Genomic DNA, 24,604 nt, shown 5'->3' on the forward strand with positions numbered 1-24,604 from the left:
TTAATTAAAGTGTCAGTGTTACCTAATGCAATTATTTTTCCAGAGCATAACAGAGATTGTTTCAGACAGCTTAAAAAGCAAACAGCACTTGGGGGTTATTATGACTAAACTGATCCGTTGTTTAAGGATACTGCAGAAATCTATAAAAATTTTCTTCTCTGAATCCATAGCTCATAAAAGTAGTTAAGAGGGTTTTGTTTGCTTTTGAAGGACATTGCAATGTTAAACAATAGTAATAAATCAGTTTAATCTGCATAAATCTTAATCGTATTGTTCTGTGACTCCAACTTTTGTTTGTCAGAATATTCAAATTATTTTTGAAGGCTGTGCAGGTGAGACTACAGTATAAATACTGTATTTTCCAGGGAGTTTGTAATATTTACTTAATTTGAAAGCCTTAGACTTTGGAGTCTTCAATCACATGCATTTGAATCTAAGCACAAATGTGCTGTCTCCCCTTCCTCCCATGCCCTGTTTTTCATATAATTAAATGAGTTGATGTGCTACCTTGGTATCTTATACCCCGTATAGTTAAAAAGAGGAAGGCCTTGGCCCCTATTGTAGATGTATTGGGCTATGAGTGAGAGTGTCTTGATTTCATGGAGTAACTGAGTGCCTGAATTCCAAATTTGCTAAAGTTGGATTCTATGAATATCTCTGTTATATTTCCTTTTTGTGAAAAATATAGTAATCTCATCTTTCTTGAGTAGCTTGCACATATTACATGTGATTCCAAAAAGTTTAACAGTTCTTACAACAGTTATGTATGTGAACAAATTTCAGATTATTTCTTTCTATCATCTTTGTCTCAATAGCTAAGAAACCTTTCCAGCTTGGATCTACGTCATATCACAGAACTGGACAATGAAACAGTGATGGAAATAGTAAAGAGATGCAAAAACCTTAATTCCCTCAATCTGTGTCTGAACTGGATCATTAATGACAGGTAACTTCTTTGTAGCATCTAAAACCAGTATAAAGCAAATTTAACTAGTTGTATTAGTTGAGAATAATTCCTCATGGCTCAGGGGTTGAAGGAGATCTATAAAAGCAAGCAGTGTTTTCTGAGTGTTCTTGTTTGTTTGGGGGGTAAATCATCTAGACAGGTGTTTTACAGAGTGTTTGTATATTTCTGCAGTGGAGAAAAGTTTAATTATAACTAGATGGCAGCACTAATCTGTTTCCTGTAGATTTAATGAGAATGTGCTCTTTACCATGTGTGATTGAAATGTCCAATTGCAATTATGACTCCTTCAGTAGGTAGCCAGGATTTAAACATTTATATGCATACAAACAATGAAGCGTATTTTGACTGTATAAGGAAAAATAAAATGCTTTTCAGTTAAGTAGTGGAATTCATGTTTTTTTAGAAAGCAACAAGTCCTTCATTTTTTTTGCAAGGAGGCTTTCCAGACTGATACTGAAAGAATAACTGGGGTGTTACCTTAGGCTTTTTTTTTTGACCAGAATACCTCCTATCCTGCTATATTCTGTCTTTTTGATCAAGTAATTTATTTTAACATTAAGTAAATGCATACAGGTGATGTATAATTATATTGCAGATCAGATGAAAAATGAAAAATACTGAGAATTTAAAAAGTGGAAATTTCCTTTTAAAATGAGAAAATTGAGCAAAGCCACTACCTCAAGGTGCACAAGAAAGAACATTTTGAATTACTTTTAACAGACTGGTTTATTACAACTGGTGCTTTAAGAAAAAGGAAAGAGACACTTTTAACAGAGAGAGGTTCTAAAACAGTTTCTCATAAACCAGAATGATATGTTTTAGCAATGGTACTTCTTCCCTATGGTTGCACATTTTTTGTAACATACTTTCTTTCAAGATTTTCTTAAGTCTTTAAGAATGTGCTAAACTGTAAATGAGCTTAGACTTTGGTGAAAGTATAATGTTCTAAAAATACTAAAATTGTAATGTGTTGAATAGGAAGTACCATTGAACTTTTACTACAACTCCTTTTAGCCTTTAAGATTATTTTTTGGTTTTGTAGGTTTAGGTCAGACCCTTAATGTAACTTCACTGGTTTTGAAAGCTTATACTTGCCTTAGATCTTTCTGTTCATATGCAGAATAAGGCTACTGTAATGGAAAATTTTAGAATAAGTCAGAAAAAATATTAAGAAGAAAAATGTAAATTTAAGACAAACACTTTTCAGGTTTTAATTAAAGTACTTAGAAATGGTATACCTTTCTGCCTGAAAATTTTGAGGACAATCTGCTAAGTATGATCTAAACTGATATCAAACTGTTCTTGAAGTTACTTTACTAGAATTACCAGAATAAGAAATACATCTTTTAATTATATGCATGTGACTCTAAAACTTCATACTGAATATAGATTGAATTATGAAGCTTAACAAGAAAAGGAAACCCTTTTCAGCAATGACAGATAACCTGCTGTTGTATGTGAACTTTTAGCTCATTGACTTCCGTCTCTGTCATTCTTTCCATTTTGTGTTTATTTCTGATCATACCTGTCAGTTCTTTTTCAACATGTGACTGATAACTAAAACTTGGCTACATATTTAAGTTTAGCTATTTAAATTAGCTTCTAGCTAAAAGCAAACAAAGAGAGAATTTACAAAATAATTAAAGCCTTTTGTTAAATCTTATTCATAGGCAGTCATTTGGCAATTTAACTTTTTTTCCTATTTTACAAGTGAGATGAAGCTTCAATTACTAGTCTTAACTGAATAAAGTCATTTTCCCTACTCCTCCAAAACACTGAATTAAGAATTGCTGAAAATTACATAAAAGGAACATGATGCAACCACTGGGCTGTAGTCAATGTAGACACCAGTTCAGCAGAGTATTAGGAGCATATTCACTTTGAGGATGTGAGTGATCCTCCAGAATTTTACAGGACTGTTCAGGTGCTTACCTTGGGTAAAAACCCAAGTTAATTTAAGCTAACTAAATTAGTTTACTAATGGTTTAAGGCAAGATGAGCTTTATTTTTTTGGTTTTTATTTGATGCCATTTGATGGCTCCTAGTCAGAGGGGATGTCAGAGGAGATTCTGCATCTTGATACCTTTGAGTAAACCTTTTGTTTATCATTGTTTCCAGCATAAATGAGATAGTAGCAGTCCAATGTTTTACCTGACTTAGTTTTAAAATAGGGAGATCAGTTCCACCACTTCACCTCTCATCCCCATTAACAAGTCTGCTTACGTGTGAGATCCAACTACATAGGGCTTCTATTCCAGATTTTTTTCAGACTTAAACCACTTTTTTGTTCTTTCTGGAATTACTGAGGGTTTTTTTTTTTCTTTTCTTTAAAGCCTTGGAAAACTGTTTTCCTCCATTCCTTTGTGCAGAACCAAAGGTGAAAGAAAACTAGAAAGTTCTCAAAAATACTGGTATAGCTTAAAGATGTATCTGAGAATTATCTCTTAAAGGTAGTTGATTATTAGTAGGTTTTACAGCAGAAGTAAATCACTGTTTTAAAACTTTATTTTAGATTTCTTTATTGTTTCCAAAAATCCATATAAATTCTTTCCATAAGCAAGGCTGTGGCCCCAGAACATTTATAGTGCTCTCTTGCCTGTGACAGTGTTAGATCTAATGCTGTGACCATTACATTTCTTGCTAAGTAACTGAAAGGAACTGAAACTTAGAAAGTGCAAGATCTCTGCATGGCAGGTGCTTGCTAACATTTTTGGTGCTGCGATTCTTTTGCACATGCAAGAATTAACAAGAACTATTATTTCTCTGCTTTGATTAAAGCTATTTTTGTTTTTGAAAGTATATATCTAAAAGGCTTATGTACGGCAGTAAAAAAATAATTTATTTTTACCTAAAGCAAAAAATATATTCAGTATGTTCAGCTAAGATTCTCTTGACATCAGTTTTAAAATGAAAAAAAAAAAATAGTTCTCTTATAATGACTTGTAAAAAGGTCTCTAAAAGTTGAGAGTTAAGATCAAAAAAAGACCCATTAAAGTAATCTAACAGAATGATTTCTTCTGTATTACAGCTCCCTCAAAAGCTTCATATACTATTTATCATGTTAATTAAATATGTTGTAGAAACAGTCCTAATACTACTTTCAAATATGAACAAAACTAAAGCTGCAAATTTTTTTGGTATGCATCATGAGTAGATTATCTCAGGTCTTTGCAATTGGAAGGGAGTAAAAGTGAGTTCTCTATACATGGTGATGTGAATAATATACCCTGAGGCTTGATTTAAATAACCTTATCACCTTAAAGTTGTCTTAATGGTCACTGCATTTGTTCTTTTGAATTCCAGTTGATATACTAAAAATAGTGACATCTAGAAATAAACCTCATGGGGGATTCAGGAAAATGTAGTATGACATATTGGCAAAGCTTTCAGGGATCCGTGATTTTTCTAATAGTTTGAGGAACCTGCTATGTATTGTATCCATAAATGACCAAGGAGCAAGCAGCAGTTAATCTAACATTTTTATGTGAACCTTATCACTGTGGACTTTGAGTTGCAATTCATTTCAACTTCTGTGTTACATAAGGTGCCTAGAGATAGACATTTAAAAGCCATGCAGTGACTGTGAAGTCTTTAGAGTATTTCTGCTTGCTTAAGTTATCCTTCTTACTGAAAACACTCCCTTAGTAATATTTGTACAGAGGATGTTTGCCAGTCCCTGTTGTATCTATGGTTCTTTTAATAAACATCATGGTGCAGGGAATAGTGCAGATAAGGTAAGGAACTTTATCTAGAGCTATAGTGAGATTTTTTTGGTGCCATAGCACTGCCAGTCAGCTGGGATAAGTTTCCAGCTGCATAACAAAATTAATGATTGGTTTTGCAGTCACAGGACAATAATTTCCTAACCATTCGAGAACTTTGGTCCTTCCTCTGTAGGTGGTGCCAAGTGTTCTTCTAATAATGTCTCAGGAGAGCTATATTTTTTTACATAATTTATCTCACACTGATTGTAGGTGACTTTGTTAGCAGGTGCTGAGATTTGCAGAGCATCTGGAGGTTGTTGAGAGTAAGCTATGGCTGTGACTTGGAGGTAGATGTGCAGGGTCTGCATGGCCCAGTAAAACAGCAAGTAGTGTTGGTTGATGGCCTTGTAGTGGTATCACTTACCTCCATCAGACTTCTGATTAGTGATGTGGGGGAAGATAAGCGTTATGTGCATCTCCCTGAGCTTTCAGCACAGATGGGAAACCTGGATTTGGTTTAATTATACCAGTTCTGAGAAAACTGCTGTCCTTCTGTAGTGCTTTCATGAAATGTCACTGTAAATAAACCAGAGTAAGTGGTGTAATGGGACAGTCTCCCCATACTGTAATGATTAAGACTTGTTGGTGAGGATTCTGGTTGGAGTCCGAGATGGGGGAACTTGGAAATATGGACTTTTGACAAGGGTAGTAGTCAGGAAGTCAAGATATGGAAGAAATTCAGAGGAAACATGGTAAATGGTTAGAAGCCAGACCATAAGCCTGAAAACCAAAATATTAGTGCAGCAGCACAGACAGAAGAAAGGAGCATTTTCTCCTTTGAAAACGCTCGGTCTGCTTTATTCTGCTCTGTCACTAATGCAACATCATTTTCTCAGGATTGGGTATCATACATGTTGGCATAGAGCATATGGGGGTTTCTGCATTGTTACTTAGCAGAGTAAATTGTTATCGTGATCTTCCATATGCTAGAGAAGTGTTAAAAAAAATCTGCACTGACTGTCTACCATGAGTTCTTGTGAACCCATGTAATCAGCCTTGGGAGCATCTGCTGTGATCTGGATGTGTTGTGGGTAGAGGATACAATGCTGAAGATGGTCTCAGCAGGTGGTTAGCTCACTATGTTTAGTCCTAGAGCTGCTGGTGTATGTGAGTGCCCCAACATTTCATTAGCAGACATGAGCATCAAAATAGTACCTCAGTTCTTAACAGTATATTTTTAATAAAATGCAGGATTAATGAATGCTAGAATTATGTTCACGATATATACTGAAATGAATCTTCTCTAACTGAAAGTATAAGTCTCTGCATATTTGATGTGGAAATTATTTTAATAAAATTACTTCTAAAATAAAAATGTATAAAGCTTTCAGCTTGCCTGTATTTTTGCACAGGCAAAAATGTTCATTTTGTCTGTGGTGACTACAAATGCTAATACAGCATTTTAGTATTCATCACCTTTGATCTGACTGAAGTGGAAAAGTGCTTCAGGAGCACTGATACTTATTCCTGTCATTTTGTGTAATCTGGACTTGGGGATATAGTAGAGCCTTCCAGAAAAGTAACCATACTTTTATATGATATTTGTCATGAATCATTCTAGGTGAATGAAGCATTTCTTAATTTTAATTTAATTTCATCTTTTCAGTGTTATCTGAAAGATGATCTCCTTTGAGTTCCCTGCATATTTATCAGGTGTTTAGTCAGCTACATTAAAAACTTGAACTCCATAAGAAGTTATATAATGTAACACAAATTAATTTTACTTTTAAAATTACTTATGCTTTTGAATGTCATGCTCTTTAATTAAATTTGTAAGAAAATTTGCTTCACCCTGCAGATATGTTTTGTAAAATGATTTTAGACTGTCAGATTTTTTTAAATTTCAAAACAAAGCATAGAAGTTGGACAAAGAAGGATAATTGGCATGCTTTGGTGAATTATCTACTTTACATTCTGTATTTCCTTTTTTTTAAAAGCAATTATGAAAAAATATATATGAAAAAAAAAAATCCTTTGTGATTAGTCCAAAGTGGTGGGTTAATGTTGGCTGGCTGCCAGATGCCCACACAGCTGCATTGTCACTCCTCCCCCCTTCCCTCCCCCCCCCCCAACCTCCCCACAAAAGGACAGGAGGACAAAAAAAGATGGAAAAGCTCATGGGTAAAGATAAAAGACAGGGAGATCACTCACCAGTTACTGTCATGGGCAGAACAGACTTGACTTGGGACAGATTAATTTATTGCCGATTAATAATAGACTTGGATAGTGAGGGGAAAAAAGGGGCAAAAATAAACCACCTTACTTCACGCTCCCCTTCTTCCCAGGCTCAACTTTAACCCTTCATTCCTAACTTGTCTACCTCTTCCCCCTGAAGCAGCACAGAGCGGTGGAGAACAGGGGTTGCAGTCAGTTCATAAGACTTCAACTCTTGCGCTCCATCCTCACACTTTTCCTGTGGTCTAGCATGGGCTCTTGTGCTGGGTTTATGTGGCAAGGTTTTGGGAGTGGGGGGAGCTGCAGGGGTGCCTTCTGGGAGAAGATGCCAGAAGCTGCTCCTATGTCGGATAGACACCACACCTGCTGCTGGCCAAGGCTGAGGCAATTGCCAATGTGATAACGTGTTTAAGAAGGGTAAAAAACACTGCATAACAGCAGCCAGGGGAGAGGAGTGAGAATATGTGGGAGAAACGGACACCAAGGTCAGTGAAAAAGGAAGAGGTGCTCCAGGCACTGGAGCAGAGATTCCTCTGCGGCCTGTGGTGAAGACCATGGTGACACAGGTTGTCCCCCTGCAGCCCATGGAGGTCTACCATGGAGCAGATATCCACCCAGTAGCCCGTGGAGGACCCCATGCTGGAGCAGGTAGATGTGCCCTGAAGGAAGCTGTGGCCCCATGGAAAGCCCATGCAGGAGCGTGTTTTCTGGCAGGACTGTGACCCTGTGGGGGACCCACACTGGAGCAGTGAATTCCTGAAGGACTGTACCCTGTGGAAAGGACCCATGCTGGAGAAGTTCTTGAAGAACGGCAGCCTGTGGGAATGACCCACGTTGGAGAAGGTCATGAAAACTGTCTCCCATGGGAGGCACCCCATACTGGAAGAGTGTGAGGAGGAAGGAGCGACAGAGATGACAAAATGTTATGAACTGATGGCAACCCCCATTCCTCATTGCCCTGTACTGTTTGCGGGGAGGAGGTAAAGGAGTTGGGAGTGAAGTTGAGCCCAGGAAAAAGGTGGGGGAAGGGGGGTGGGGTGAGGTGTTTTTAAATTTGTTCTTTTTTCTCATTATCCTGCTCTGTTTAATTTACAATAAATTAAATCAGTGTCTCCAAGTCAAGTCTGTTTTGCCCGTGATGGTAATTGGTGAGTGATCTCTCTCATGAGACTTTTTCATCTTACTTTATCCCCTTGTCCTGATGAGGAGGGGAAGTGATAGAGTGGCTTGGTGGGCACCTGGCAGCCAGCCAAGGTTAACTCATCACAGTTCTCCATGGGGCTCCTGTCCTTCAACTGTTCCAGTATCAGTCTCCCATGGGCTGCAGTTCTTCAAGAACTGCTCCAGTCTGGGTCCCTTCAATGGTGTATGATCCATAAGGAACAGACTGCTCCAAGCATGGGTCCACCACAGGCCACAGTTTCTGCCAGAAAACATGCTCCTGCGTGGGCTTCTCTCCATGGGCTGCAGTTTCCCTCAGGGCAACTCCATCTGCTGTGGCATGATGTGGTCCTCCATAGGCTGCAGGGGGACAACCTGCTTCACCATGGTCTCCTCCATGGGCTGCAAGGGAATCTCTGCTCTGGCCCCTGGAGCACCTCCTCCCCTCCTTCGTCTCTGACCTTGGTGTCTGCAGGGCTGCTTCTCTCACATTGTCTTCACTCCTCTCTCTCACACTCTGCTGTGCAGCATTTTTTCATTTTCTTAAATATGCTTTCCTAGAGGTGCCATTATCTTGGCCTGACACAAGTCTACTAAAATATTTTATGGTAGTTTCTTTGACCTAAACATACAGACAAACAAAAAATAAAACACTATTGTGTCTGTTAGCTATGTCTACTATTTATATTCTTCCATAAATAACTCCAGTTTTATTCTTGTCATAGGTTAGCTTTGTCTAACAGCCAAACACCCACCTAGCCACTCATTCCCTTCTCAGCAGGACTGGGGGTGGGGGGGGGGTGGAAATTGGAATGAAAAAGCTCATGGTTGAGATAAAGACAGGGAGATCACTTTACCAGTTACTGCCAAGGGCAAAACAGATTTGACTTGAGGAGGATTGTTTCTAATTTATTACTAGTTGAAATAGATTTGGGTAGTGAGAAACAAAATGGCAAACATTAAAACACCTTTCCTGCCTCTTTCCCATGCTTAACTTCACATCTTCACTCCTCAGTTCTCTACTGCCCGAAGCAATAGAGGGGGATGGGGAGAGGGGTGTTACAGTAAGTACACAGTGATTCGTCTCTGATGCTCCTTCCTCCTCGCATGTTTCCTCTTCTCTGGTGTGGGCTCTCCATGGGCCACAGCTTTAGCAGTATCCATTTACTCTGGCGTGGGCTCCTCCATGGGCTGTAGTGTAGGTATCTGCTCCAGTGCAGTGGAGAACCTCCACCTCCTCCTTCCCTGACCTTGGTGGTTGTACTGCTGTTTCTCATGCTCTTGCTCTTCCTTCCTCCTCTCTGTGTTTGGTGCGGTTGTGGCGTGTTTTTGCCCTTTTTAAATATGCTTTCACAGAGGTGCCACCATCTTGGCTGAGGGGCTCAGCTGTTCTCTGGGACTGTTGGAGCCAGCTGGAACCAACTGTGTCCAGCATGGGGCAGCCCTGACCTTTCCTCATTGAGACCACCCTGCAGCCCCTGCTGGTGTATCTGCACCCGAAACAGTGGTTTTCATTTCACAACTAAGAACAGGTTACCAGGGGTCAGTTTTTTTCTGTAACCAAATAAATTGTGAAGTTGAATGAATTTTCTTACTATGATTATCAAAACAGATATTCTGTAATATTTCATCACAACATTGGAGTAGTATTTATGCTGCAATGTTTGAATTGGTAGGCTTGGGAGTTGTCAGTCATACCTTATTTCGGTGAAGTGATATCTTACATAATTTAGTTTTTGCTCTTGTTGCGCAATACTGTGTGAGAATGACATCTTAGATGCCCAGGAATGCAAGGTGAACTTCCCACAGAATCTAGCAGTGGCCACACATTTGTGTCATTCTGTATAATTTTGGTTTAAATGTTATGTTACTTTTCAGTTGTCTGCAAGTGGTTTGAAAAAAATTTGGGATATGGTTCAACACATATCTCAGCAGTTAACCCCCAAATCACTATCCTTATCAGAGTTAATAGTCCTTTCAGCTTCTAGTTACAAGCCCTGAACCCATTTTATAAAGCCTTCTGAGAACAGTTTCTTTGACATTGTTATCAAAGAATGTTATTTTTTACAAACATTTGATTGGAACAGATTACTTTCGTACTGTCTGCAAAGTTTAACCAATGATAAAAATTAGAATGCATTTTCTATAACTAAGTGTAACTGTCCATTTATTGACGTTTTAGCTTGCTAATTCTACTTCCCTCTATGACTGATATTTAAATAGTTTTTTTAGGAATCATTGTCTGGTGGAAATGGATGTTGTCAGAAAGAGTAAAACTTTCAAGCTATTGTCATGTTTGCCACCCTTTTATCTTTGTTTACGTACTTGAGAAGTGGGGAAAATGGTCCACTGTTGTCACACTGCTGAAATGTATGATAAATGAAACTCTGTAAATAGTGAAAAGATGAGGAGTGTGATTAAGTCTGACAATTCTCATGTAAAAAACTTGAGATGATAAATATCTCCTGTGATTAGTTATTAATTTAGTGCAAGGGACTAGCATCAGCCTAAACAATTTTATGAGTTATGGCATAAAAACAAATTTTGGAAGATAGGTAGGCACTTGTTAAACCAAAGGAGAAATTGCTTAGACTTGATTGCAAATAATTAAAAATGGCAGACTTGACACAAATGTGGCTTGACTGTTTTCTGTATGACATTCCTTACAGAAATTAAGAAAATGCAGTGTTCCCTGAAGGCATGAAAATACGTGATGAAAATAAATCTGAGTCTTTAGTGCATCATGAAAACTGAAAGGTTTTGTATATATATCATTTCTGTACAGACAAATTATTTGCAGTGTTCTAATTTGAAGTAGCACAGAAAAATAAAAAAATCCAACCCACTAATGTTCAGAAAAGATGTAGTCCTTATTGCAATTACCATTGCATTCTGAGGTTACAACCTGTAACTCACCATGCAGTCAGAATAGACACAGTACTTAAAAAAAAAAGAGAGAAGAGACGGCTGTCTTAATGATTTACTGGACTGACTATATTGTTTAGAGCCTGTCAGTATATCCATTATAAATACCATTTGAAAGGAGCATAACCATGTCCTAAATTTGCTTTAGGCTATTCCTTGCTGCATGGGTTATAAGCTGAAACTTAAAATAATTTTGCAGGTTTTTTGTGGGTTTTTTGTGTGTAGGTGAGCGTAAGACCCGTGTTATTGCTGGGAACATGCCATTGCATAAACACGAAATGTGTTAGATGCTATATGCCAATTGCCTTCTATCCTGATCAGGTTAACTCTTGTTAAAACCAAATGCGGCTGGTATATGCTGAATTTTCTATGATGTTAAATGTAATTATTTTTGTATTTTTAGAATTCAAGATTAACCGGTAAGTACTGACTTGTAAAGGAGATGAAAAATTTATGTACCTTTGAAAAGTTGTAGTATGCCTGAAGAGGAAGATGGCGATGGAATCAAAGTTGAACTGACAGAATGAATGACTAGGTAGTTCTGAAATTGGCAGTAATAATGTAATGAGGAAAATAAGCAGTAACTTAAACTGAAAGTGTTGATCATGGTGATGCCTGTAGGGTATAGACAGTGAACAACGAGTGATGCAAAGAAAGGAAAATAAAAGGGCTAAACACTGACTTGTGTTTGGAATGGAGTCTCATTGACTTCTCTGCATACCCTGTGATCATGATCTACTGATTTTCAGCACCGTGGTGAAGTGGTCTGAGACTTCCTTAAGTCCATGCATCCAGGTTTTAATCTCATGGAGTGAGGAAGAAACTGGTGTATACCCACTTCTGTGTGCCAGAAGGAAGCTGGGACTCAGCCAGCATGTACAGCTGACCTTTGAAGGGGCAGAGTATTTCCAGGACTCACATCACGGGGAAGACAGAAAACACCCTGCCTGCTAATTAAATACAGCCTGAATTTTTCACTGGTGACCATTTTTATAATCTGTAGAGTGTTCTCTGGCATTATGCCACACCTGGAGTACTGTGTCCATTTCTGAGCTCCCCAGTACAAGAAAGGCATACTGGAGAGAGTCCTGCAAAGGGCCCCAAATACGTTGAAGGGACTGGAGCATCTCTCCTGTGAGGACAGGCTGAGAGAGCAGGGACTGTTTAGCCTGGAGAAGAGAAGGCTCGGGGAGATCTCATCAATATATAAAAGTACCTGCAGGGATGGTGCAAAGAGGATGGAGCCAGGTTCCTTTCGGTCATGCCCAGTGACAGGATCAGAGGCAATGAGCACACACTGAAACACAGGAGGTTCCCTCTGAACATCAGGAAACACTTTTTCACTGTGAGGGTGACCAAGCTCTGGCAGAGGTTGCCCAGGGAGGTGGTGGAGTCTCCCTCCTTGGAGACAAGGGCTCTAGGTGGCCTTGCTTGAGCAGGAAGTTGGACCAGATGACATCTAGACGTCCCTGCCATCCTCATCCATTCTGTGATTCTCATACTAACACTTGCTGTTAGAGATAGTTTGTTTTGATTGTTCAGTTAAGAAAACTGGTAGAGTAAGTGAGCTTCACCATAGCAGCCATCTTCCTTGCTGGCTCCCAATTTTTTTAAGGTTTGTCATGATGTGTTTGGACAGATCATTATCTCTGAATCCTGGAAAATGTATTGGCCAAGCAGGACCTAAAGAAGGTCCTCATGGAATGTGAGACACATTGACATCATCATTATTGATATTACTGCTTACATTGAACAGTGAGAAAAATTTGGTTTCTGTTCTCGTTCTTTCCCTATCTCCCCCAGTACCCATTACCTCCTCCAGCTCTGTCTTATTTCTTGTCTTTCCTTTTCCTCCTCTTCAGATTTCTTCTAGTAAGAGTCTAATTTATCTAGCCAATGGGATTTAAGAGATGGTTGTGAGCCTATGGTAGTGGGATTGTTAAGAGCAGTGCTGAATAGTTGTGCACTGGAACAGGTTTGTCAGGTTCCACTCAATCTGCACTGTGGTTTGTAGTCTGCTACTGTCACAGCACGATTAAAAACATTGTTTCTAAAACCAGGGACTGTTTTCTATATGTGATGTCATCCCTCCTTACCCCCTCTGCTGCCCTAGCCACATTTTCCTGCCCTTTTTTTTTTAAAAACAAAACAAAAACAAAAACAGGACTAGGATCTTAGTACCGTCACCAATGTATAATCTTAAGTAGTTTTGGTTTTTACCAAAAAAGAGGACAGCTAATACAATCTTTATATGATCTAAAAAGATTGCTGGAAAAGCAGTTTCTTTATAAATTCTCCCTGTTTCTAAAGGGGTAAGAGTTAAAATAAAACTAGTTTACAAGTACTTAGTATTTCAGATTTTTGTATTTTTCTTGATGAGTTTAAAACATTTTTAAAGGTGGTTATTGCCATTCACATGATCAGTCAGTATTTTTGATGAAAATCCCATCTATATTTAACTGTTTAGTTTTACACAGGCAAAGAGCTGCCTTTGCTTTGCTGGGTCTGTTTAGTTCTTTACAGTAGTACTTCTGTTTCCTTTTGTGAAAAAAGATCATGTTACCTCTTGAGATGCTGCAGCTAGCTGGATTTACCAAGACCTGCCAGCTTGTCATTAGTAAAGGCTTTTTCTAGATCTTTGATGAATCATATAGATCTCTAATAAAGGAAAAGTTCTCCTAAGAAAGAGAGAAGTATCTTCTGAAGGAACAGCACTGCCAGTAGTGTTTTCCTAGCTTCTTAAGTTTTCCACAGTCAGAGGGAAAGCAGGCTACAATGAAATATTAACCTACTTGGAAAGCTGTTTAAATTGTGTGGCTAGTGAAATAGACTTCTCTTTTGTTTGCCTTTAGGACAAGAGTCTTCACAAATAGAAATGGCAAGTCATTAATGATTAATACTTTAATTCCATTCCTATAAAATGAACTAATGTACTTTTAAATGAATGTTCTACAGAAGTCAGCAAAACAAGCAGCCATACATGATAAGTCTGGCATCACAGAAAAAAACTTGTGTGTTAAAATAGACCTTACACTTGTTACATGAAGTTAGTGAAATTAAAGTTTTTGAATTATTTCTGAAATATTTTGATATTTTTTCCACTTTATTTATCTTTAGTTATTTTTCTTTCAAAATGTATATATTTTAAAGTTTATGCTTTTGTTTGTTTTATTTCATATTGTATGCAAATGTACACATAAATATATGATACAGTGTGTATGTAACAAGAGAACTTCGACATAGTATGCTGTGTTTTCTGGGTGGGTGATAACAGATTTTTGCATTTGTATAGGCATGCTAAAGGTATTAAATGAATGAATGCTTCCTATTTAGGGAAGTCTAAGTCTAGGTAAGAGTTACATCTAGGTATGTTTCTAAATCTGAGTTACTATGATTTGGTTGTTTCAGGAGTAACATATTAGACAGTAGTGTTTTTTTAGCTGAAGCCACACTGTGTTCCAGTTTCAGTCTTTACCAAGAGTTACGCATGCTAAATCCTTTGTGCCAAAACCTGAGGCTAGATGCAGCATCTAAAAAGCCTGGTTGCAAGAAAGATGCAGTTGTGCTGCTTGCAGATGTTGCCCAGTGCAGAGTAGAACAGAACCCAAGGGAATTCATTTACAAAACTGAATTTTGAATTCTCATATCTGTACAGTGGACTACCTTTAATTATTCTGCTCTCTCTGATTCTTTCCTCCTACAAATTCCTGTTAGCTAAACTATATTGAGTTATACTCTATATAGCGTGCCAATACATGATGCTGAGCTCCTTGAAAGTGTACTGAAGTTGTAGTTTACTTCAATCCAGAAAATGAAGCATGAGTTGATTTAAAAAGGAAAAAAACCAGCATACTCAATTGGAAGAATACTGAGATAAATTTGATTTTCACAGTACTAACAGGAGACAAAAGGTCTTTTATAGTTCTCAATTAATTGTACACTTGGTATATAATATAAAATACATTCATTCAGACGTATTTTCAGCATGTTTATAAATTATACATTGATTGACCTAGGATCTAACAAAGTTAATTTTGTATGTTTTTGATTACTGTGACTGAGAAGATATCTGTTTATGTAATTCAGAGTAAAAAGCACTCTTGAAGTGTATATTTCCTTACTAGAATCTTTTCAGGTAAATTTTATTTGCAAAGTCTAGATATAATTGTATTGCAGAAGTTGTTTTTGCATGCTGATCTTGGCAGCTATCTATCAACAAGGCATAGCAATAAGCCGCTTAGACTGAACAGTGTATAAAATGTTACTAAGCAAGGCCTGTCAGATGGCATTCAAATATTCATGTAGTCTTTTCAGATATTGAAAGTACTTTCCTCCTGTGAATAAAGTACTTAAAGCAGAAGGTCTTATGTTCAGAATTTTATAGCTCTATTGTTTACAATTTATGTAGTTCTTCTGGCTGGTAGTTTTCAGTCATTTCTTTTTCTACAAATTGTATGCAGTGGTTCTTATTTTTTTGAAGTGATCTTTTAAATTTTGACACGCGTAGGCTATATTGAGAGAATGCCTTTCGTCAGGTATTTGATATAGGCTAGATGTTTTGTTTTACTTGCATTTTTAAAACTGCAGAAAAACTAAAACCATGAAATAGTTCAGTTAAAAATTCAGCTGATTATAGTGTATTATGACTATACTTGTTTGTTTGCTGATACATGACCTAATTCACTAAAAATGGTTTGTATAGACAGTGTGAATCTGTAATCATTTAGACTCTTCTCATATAAACACATGTAAATTCAATTTCTGGGTTCTGACAATGTTTAAAACTTTTAGCTAATACAACATAAATGTAATTAATCATTTAGCCTTTAAAGAAAGTGTTTCTCTAATCTGTATTGCAAACTAGTCCCATTTCTACTTTCAGACATATCAATTAAATATTGGCCAGCTGATTTTGGCTTAGAAAGTTTGTGCCATCCTTTAGTATTTCAGCAGGGGAAAAATAAAAAGTGTGTGCACAAGTTTTTATCCATTAGTTGTCTTCTGGCGTGGGAGACTGCGGCAGGAATTTAAAATGATACTAGACTCCCCTTGTGCAACTAAACAAGAAGGAAAATACCTTCTGCACAACGTAGCTGTGCTCGGTGGTCTCCATTTGGACTGTTTTCCTGCCTGGTTTTGGTCTCTTTGTTGATGGCAGTAGCAGCAGAATTGTCAGTATTTGTTGTAGCTTGGAGCTGACTGTAACGGACATTCCTGATTTTATATAATAGCAACAGTAGCTCAGAAATTTAAGGCTACCTTCAACCCTCAATTCATCATTGAACCACAAAAATCTGTTTTATTTTAGTACTTTATAAAATTCCAGGGCAAAATAATGTTTTTTAAAGATTTAGCATTCTGAATTCAAAAGAAGAGAATTGAAATAAAACTAAAATCCAGATTTTCTAGTAATATCATACTTTTCCAAACATTACTTGAAAACTAAGGCTCTTGCCTTTAGATAGATGCACCTCTTAAACTTCAAATCATCCTATTTGCAGTATCAATTAATCATTTTTACAAATCATGTTTTATGATATTTTCTGCAGCTTAGTGAATTGCAGTCTACATAAATTACTTTTCAAAGAGTGACTATAACGTAGAAATATTCTTTAGACAACTCATCAGAATAACCTCTTCTGTACGCCCTCTTCTCCTTACCTGTAATGCTAAACAATTGTCTTAAACATGTGCTCTAAGCAAAAAGATCAAGTTCAATCTCTATAAGGAGATTCTTGTGTCATTCTCTCCTAAAAAATGTGTTTGGTTATTCTGGTTACTGTATAATTGGTGTAACAAAACATACTTTGTCACTGCGATTGACAGATTTCATCTTCTACGTAAAACATTGTCTTGTTTTAAAAAAGAAATTTATTGCAGTATTGAAGGCTATTAAGAATTTACTTAAATATTTAAAATCTTGAGGTCAAATTTTAAAATAAGCATTTCAGAAGAATTGTCAATAGCACATACACTTTTATTTTTGCCTGTAACACTATTTTGATTCATTGCTTTCCTATATAGTATATGTAGCTCAATTGTCAATACTTTCTAATATTTGCTGAATAAAGTTTGCAAAAATGTGTCCTGATTAGCCCTGATCTAAATGGTGATATATGATTATATCTATGAATCTGAATGCCTATCAGTTTGATGAAGTAAATAAGGTGAAGCAATGTAAAAACTATCATTACTTTTAAATAGCACTACAAAAGTTATTTTGAATTTTCACTGTTATAGCCATTTTTTGCTAACATAGCTATCACAGAACATGGAAATTGGGTTTTGTTTGGTTGTTTTTTTTTTCCAAATCCTAGGCAGGTTGGTCTCTCCAAGGACTGTTCCAAACACCTTAATACAATGAATCTGCAAAACTGTACTGTAACGTATAGTAATATAAAATATGTGCCTTTTAGAAGTTAAAGGAATATGCTGTTTTCAGATTGATTTTATTTTGGGGTTTTGGAGGGGGGTTGGGGGTTTGAGTTTTTTTTTGTAAAATATTTTTCCATAATTTTGCATTACAAATAGCTGTAAGTGAAGGATAGACTTTGTGAAAAAAAACCTCCCTGAAGCATTTTTTGTATTGGCTGCCAAAATGGAAACTGCCAGGATAGAAATAATAACAGGTGTTGATTTTTTCTTTTTCTTCTCTAGATCTTGCTCTAGTCTCTGATCCTTTCATTTACAGGCTTATTAAGACATTAATTATTGTTTATTCAGTTTTTACTGGCTTCAATTCAGATTTGATTGTTTTCACATCTAACAATCACAGAATTTAGCCTTTAAGTTCTCTAAGTTTGTGCTGCACTTCAGTGAAATTTTTCCACTTGTATAAATAACACACCGTATAGGCTTTTGGGTTTGGTTTTTTTACTGCATAGATGTCTTTTGGAACAGAGTTTATTAGTATGGTTATAAAGCATTATTTAAAATGTAGCTGAACAATAGACTTTTTCCTGGTGAATTAGGAAGTTTCAAACAAGACTTATTTCAGGAATTAAACCATGGTTTGTTGGAGATGGTTTCAGATAGATCACAGAGTAGCTGAGGCTTCTTGGATGGATCAGAAGACAGTGACAGTGCTCCAGCGGCTGAGAACAGTTTGAGGGCTAGAGTTGCACTTTGGCAGGAGCTGTGGTCTGTGGGGAAGAACTGGGATGGGCTTAAGGCTACTTGGCTGCCGCCGACCACTCTGAATGGTATAGATTACAGTGACATTATCTGATACTATTCTATTAAGTTTGTCTCAGGGCAATTTTTTTGCTCTCTGGTACTTGGCCTTTTCAGGCTGTCTTCAGGCGCTGTCCAGGTGTTCCCAGCATCTTCACTTAATTGTCCCTTAAAAAGACTCACTTACCAGTGATCATCCTTTCCAATTTGTTTTGACATTACCCTTTATTTGTCTTTGTTGTTTTCTTTATTGTTAGTGTTTTGAATCAAGCCTGTATCTCCTGTTTGTACAGCATTTAACACAATCTTCAGCCCAGTTTTCATGTTGGCAAGACAGTGCTCCAGCTGTATGCCCTAGCTTGTGAGGGATGAGAAGGCAGGCTGCTGTGCCTATTATGTCTTAGTAGATTTGTCCTTGCAGTCAGAAGCTGTGATTCCAGACCCTGCATGCTACTGTCGGGACAGTGGATGAGCAAAACTGGTGTACTATAGTTCACTGGTGGTTTAGGTGATGATTTGCAAGTAACTATCTCCCTAGACATTCCCAATGCATATTTTTGCAGTCCCTAGGTCTTAAGACAAGGACTCAAAAACATGAGCCTACAGCTAAAATATGTCACTGGTTCTTCAGTTTAATTTCAGGAAATCACACTTCTCATTCAAGCTTTATTTTACATACATAGTTTGAATATGCAAAGGGTAAAATAAAGTATTGCAGAGCAAAGCAGAGGTCCTCCTGAGACTGCAAATTATGCTAGTCATTGTATCAGGAGAGAAGGCCTTATAAGCACACACCCTTCTTCAGATACTACCTACTGCCTGTCACAATTAGTCTTTTTCAGCAAATGCCTTGAAAGCAGTGGTATTAAATAGACACTTTCATCAAAGTAACTTTTGTTAAGTAAGTCATACGGTCATATAAAGATTCATATATGTATTGCTCAGTTGCACCTTAAAAGTCCTACAGGAAAAGAAAATAGTTAATTTTTTTAGGTACTTTGGATGAGCATCAGCTCTCAGTTTACACTATCTTAAAATCCACTGGTGGTATAGTTTAGATAAGTACCCCAGCTATGTTCCAAGTTAAAAACCACCATGTGAATAGCAACACACTTGTAAATGTCTAGAGACAAGAATTGCACAAAAATCCCTCCACTTTTGGAAACAGTAATTCTTTCAACAAATACAAACAATGTTAATTACTCTTACAAAATACTTTCGGAATGTGAGACTTGCATATGTTTTAAACCATTATTTTTACTCACACTGTGGAAGTACAGATGGTGTTTTACAATTTTTACCATAAAGGTTTCATCATCTGATGTAATATTTTAATGTTTCCTGAAATGTTAAGATACTTTTTTGCACTGAAATGTGAAATACCGAGTAACATCCATATACATAAATACATGTATATGCATGCATGTTGCGCAGAATATGTTCAGGAACTTCAAAGTGAGTTTTAGTACAGAATTTTCCATAAAGACTGTATGTTTGAATGTAGGAGTTTTACTGATAAATGTACAGTGTCAAGACTTTTAAAGTCATATATCAAGATGAAATAGTATTCTAGAAATATTAAAGCTAATAATGTGTTATCATTAAATCTGTTTTATGAACTTTGTCTTAGAAAATTGATATGATTTCCTCAAGCTCATTGTAACACCACTTTTAAAAACAGGATTAAAATCTCGACTACACTTAAACATTCTATACAAAATTCATTTCACTGTTTTTCCACATGTACATTGCTTGTAGCTGTCCCTGTCTATCGTATGAACTAATCCCTCCCAAAACCAGGATACGCTGTAATTACCTTTTAACAATCATGCATATTTTGATTAATGGAGTAGCAGAAAGATGAGAGTATATTATTTTTTTGTTATCTCACCTTTGGCATCACACAGTAAGTACCTGTAGAGGAGAGGAGGACATAGTGAAAAACAAGGAGACAGTTCTAATACTGAATTATCTGATGTAAAATCCAGCTGTTAGGAATTGCTAAGCCTTCTTGACATGCACAGGTGGTTTAGACTGTGTTTGTATAGAACTAGATAGTCACTTTACTACTTACAAAACAGGGTCTCTGAGCCAAAGGATAAGTGAAAGTGTGAATTGTCAGGAAAAAAATTCTTTTATTAGGGTAATAGTGAAGGACACAAATGTTTGTTTAGGACACAGTATTTGGGAGATTGGATGATGTAGAGCATTTCTAACATATTTGTCACTTTTCATTATAGTATATGATTTAAGACAATTTTCTTCATTCCAGCTTTCACTCACAGATGCAAGTGTAAAACGCTGTTCTGATGTAACATCAGCATGAAAAGGTGATTGAGAATCCCATACTTCTGCTTTTTATTTAATATGTGTGGGAAACGGTAGAAGTGATGATTTGTCTAATTGCTCGACTGTAGTTACAATTACAGAGAAAAGGTCAATCTAGTCATTGTCAATTAAACTATGAAAGAAAACACATTTATAGCTCTGAAGAACCATTATGTCAATTTTATGCTGTTCAACAGTGTATAGCACATTTGCTAGCATATATAAATCTTATCTTTCTTGGAATTGCAGCAGACTTGCTCTATTACAGGCACTTGGTGCTACTGAATAGAGAGCGAGAACCTTAAGTATTGTCTGTTAGTTGCACATTCTGTCATTGTTGCATGTTTCTCAAGGTTTGTGTACAGTAAAACCTGGCTACTTTAATGAATAGAAATGGATGTGCCAGATTGTAGATTGACCCTTCTATTTTCATAGTTAAGACAGAATGGGTGACAGGAAAAAATCTGTAGCTTGTAACTGCTGTAGTTGTGTTGGCATCAACTTCAACAAATGATTAGGGAATACTTGTTAAAATTGCAAATGCTCTGTTTTAGGTACCCTTCCTGCCCTTTTGGAAAGTTTAGTATCTCCTGTGGGTACTATTGTAGGAGTACTTCTTTTGTAAGGAACTTGTGTACTAGGGTTACTCTTAAGTGATAGGAGACAAGGTGGTGAACAAGCATGACAAAGTAAATCAACCATGTGGATACAAATATTAAGTGAAACTCCAGCCCTTATTATTGGCCAGTAGTTGTTTTGTCTTTCTGTCCTTTATTCTAGTATGGACCCACTTTTGATGTGTTCCTTCTCTTTTTCACTTTGTTAGTTTGTTCATGGGAAGAGTTATATTGCCCAGGAGCATATTCAGGCATAATGAACAAATGCCTTTGTTATCTGCTATTCTGCCACTTCAGGCAATCCTGTTTCTGCAGTTTTGGCTGTTATCTGCAGCAGCAATACCATCTCAGTATTGGTCTGGCTGGCTGCTGCAGCCACCTGTAACTAACTTAGTCATGTTTATCTGTATATGGGTGGACAATATAAAACAAGTTTGCTGTGCTCTGCAGCTTTAGGGAGCAATTACAATTTTTATTTTTTTTTTTTTTTAATCTCTTGTTGCTCTGCCGGGTCAAGCTCAGATCAGCCCTCACAATCAGTCTCTTGATCATAGTGGTGCAGACTAACATTTTTGGATATGGAATTGCTTGGCACAACCACAGGAATAATGGGAAATAGTCTTGTGGGTTCAAGTTCCATTAGAGCAAAATCTGTCATCTAAAAATGGGAGCTTGAGAAGAAAAAGTTGAGTATTTTCCAGCAGAACAGTATTTTCCAGTGTTGTCTGTCTCTTATGCAGCTTTTAGGAAGACTTTTTTTCAGGTGGAGGCGATAAAAATGAAGAACATGGTTTCTTGTTAGTAGCTGCATAATAAACTTTTTTTGAGTCTATTCCACAGTTGCATTGAGGATGTAGTAGGCACAGTAAAGACCACGTAACTATTTATTACCTACATCCTAAAATATCAAAAATAATTTTATAAACTTTTTTGTTGCTGTTAAAGGGAATAAGAACAGTTTAATAGAGCCACTCTCGTTGTCTTTAAGTCATTATTTTAGCTTCTTGTAACTGAAGACCCTGTCTTCCTCACCTGCTGTTGGATTTTGTACATAAAAACGATTAAATAGTAAACCTTACAAAGACTTAATATGTTATTACATGAAGAGATTAGATGTATGCAGTATTTTGAAATTTAAACGAATATATAGTAAACTAACTAGTCTTATTTCTTTCTTCTCTCTGTGGTGGTTGGGGTTTTTTGTGTGTGTGTGTGTGTGTTTGTTTTTGTTTTTGTGTAAACACAATCTTTTACACACCATGAAGGTAAATATTGTGCAGGTTACCCTAGGAACACAAACATCCAGTAATGCAGTACTCTCTCAATGAGAGTATACAAGAGAAAGAACCTGCCAGTTCTTGATTTAGAATAAAATACTAAATATATAAGTAATAAATTTAATTAAAAATTAAACAATAAAAGCTACTGACCATTTCATCAAATCCATCTGAATGAGAGAACAGCATTCAGTAGTGCAGAGTAAATTCTATTTCAGATTCCCACTTTATTTAACAAGGTGACATTGATATGGAAACTCATGTGATATAAATATAAGCTCAAATTGCATTGTTAGAAGGCCTATTTTTTTCCTGCTTACTAAGACTTTGCGACCTCCTTAACCTTTCTATCGAATTTACATAATCTGAAATGGTTACAGAGTTACAGGAAATATCTAGATTATCATCTGTTCAAAAACTCAAACTGGTAACAAGGCTAGCCAAAGAGTATTTATACTGCATAGTAATGTTAAATATTGAAATACTTAAGCTAATTTTGCTATAGTACATAACAAAAAAGAGAGCAGTATCTTAGCCATGACATTGTTTTTTCTACTTTCTTTTCCTTCCCTGTTCTTTTTCTTTCACTCTTGATCCTCTCCAGGATATACACGCAAAACAGAGGTCAGTTATAAGCATAATTCAGTATAAGTACACTTCTGACAGCTATATTAAGTGTGGTTATGTTTCTGTAGGTTGTCCTGAAAATGTGTTTTGCACTAAGAAATTGTTGAGACCATTTTTTATCAAAAAAAAGTTTCAAGGACTGTCAGTGTATGGTAACATCTTATCTGCAAATTCTGTTCTTATTCATATAATCAGCAAGGAATAAATTATTTTTAAGGAAAATGTTCAGAAATGGAAGAACACTAAATGTTTCATAAAATCAGAAATAATTTCAAAGGAGTTGCACCAAAATGGATAGGTTGTTGAGGGGCAAGCTGACAGAAATGAGAACCAATTCAATGGAAACAGAAAAAATGTCTTTTAAAGACTGACAGTTAAAATCAAGGTTAAGGTTGGTATTGAACTTGGTATTGGTTTTCCTTGTGAAGAGTTCAGTAGAGGAACATAAAATGATATAGCAATCTATGATTAAATATTTGTACAGTTGAAGTCCTCGTTTCTTGTCTTCAGAGAAAATCACTCAAGACATAAAAATGTGAAAAACAGATTTCTACACTGTTGAAACATAATGAAAAAATAGAGTTTTTCTCCAAATAAGCCAATTATTAATCCACATGCCTGGAAATACCCTAAGAGAAAAGCTGTCTCTTTCATCATACGTCAAAAAGAAAGATTCTCACTGTGTCACACCACAGGTTGTTTTCTTATGTTGCCAACACCTAATAAAGCTGTGTATGTCAAACTGGAACACTGAATCAAAATTAATAAAAAAAGCAATCTACAAATTAACATAATCTCTCAATTATGCCTTTAAAGTAAAGATGCATTGCTTTTGGGATACATTCTCTAGCAACGTGATGGAGATATTCACAGAGGTATTCATAGAGTGTGGGTATCCAAAATACCTAGAAGGCAAAACAGCAAATACCAAGGCACGTGTTTAGAAAGAGGGCATAGAACAATAACAAAAGGCAGAGGCATAGACAGCTGCTTACAGCTGGGCCCAGAAGAACAGGAGCTGTGAGTCAGCTGAAGTTTTTTTTATCCCAGTGTGTAAATTGGCACAATTCATAAGAACGTGTGATAGAATGGCCATGCACCTGCTGTTTCTTGTGATATGTCACCTGACTGACTGCAAATCCTACCAGGTCATCTGTAGGTGTCTGGACAACCTTACCTTGGTATATTTGGTTAGAGCGGGCTTTGGACTTATTTCAGCATGCCATCATTTGTTGTGTTTTGAACCAATATTTTTGCCATGCAGTGTATTTTTGATCACTTCCTTTTCAGGGCTTATGGAGAAATCCCCTTGAAAGGCCAAATCAGCATTAGATGGACCATGATCTTCTCTCCTTCCATACTCTGTGTACCTCTGTATAACATCTTTTTTTGGTTGTGTTTATGGCTTTGTTTTGATTGTTTTTTCAAAAACATCTGATGAAATGGTGGGATCTAACAGAGCTGGTATTACTAGGAGCTATGCCTCAGGATTGCAGATATTGTGCCTGTGAAGTGGGGGTGGTGTGAAGGTCTCGTCAGACTAGAGTCTCCTGCTTATTTGCCAAAAGAAAGAATAAACTGATAGTATGT

The 24,604-nt window shown here is 36.7% G+C and overlaps 1 protein-coding gene across 3 annotated transcripts in view; it reads left to right on the plus strand.

The window, feature by feature from the left end:
* Positions 1–24,604, plus strand: part of FBXL17 (F-box and leucine rich repeat protein 17) — a 291,827-nt gene that overhangs the window by 96,103 nt on the left and 171,120 nt on the right. For all 3 annotated transcript variants that reach the window (XM_041120781.1, XM_030004066.2, XM_030004065.1), the window contains exon 6: positions 816–946. In XM_041120781.1, coding sequence (XP_040976715.1) covers positions 816–946 — 131 coding nt within the window. The remainder of the gene's footprint in view (positions 1–815; positions 947–24,604) is intronic.

This window comes from Aquila chrysaetos, chromosome Z (genome assembly GCF_900496995.4).
Source record: "Aquila chrysaetos chrysaetos chromosome Z, bAquChr1.4, whole genome shotgun sequence".
NCBI classification, from domain to species: Eukaryota; Metazoa; Chordata; class Aves; order Accipitriformes; family Accipitridae; genus Aquila; species Aquila chrysaetos.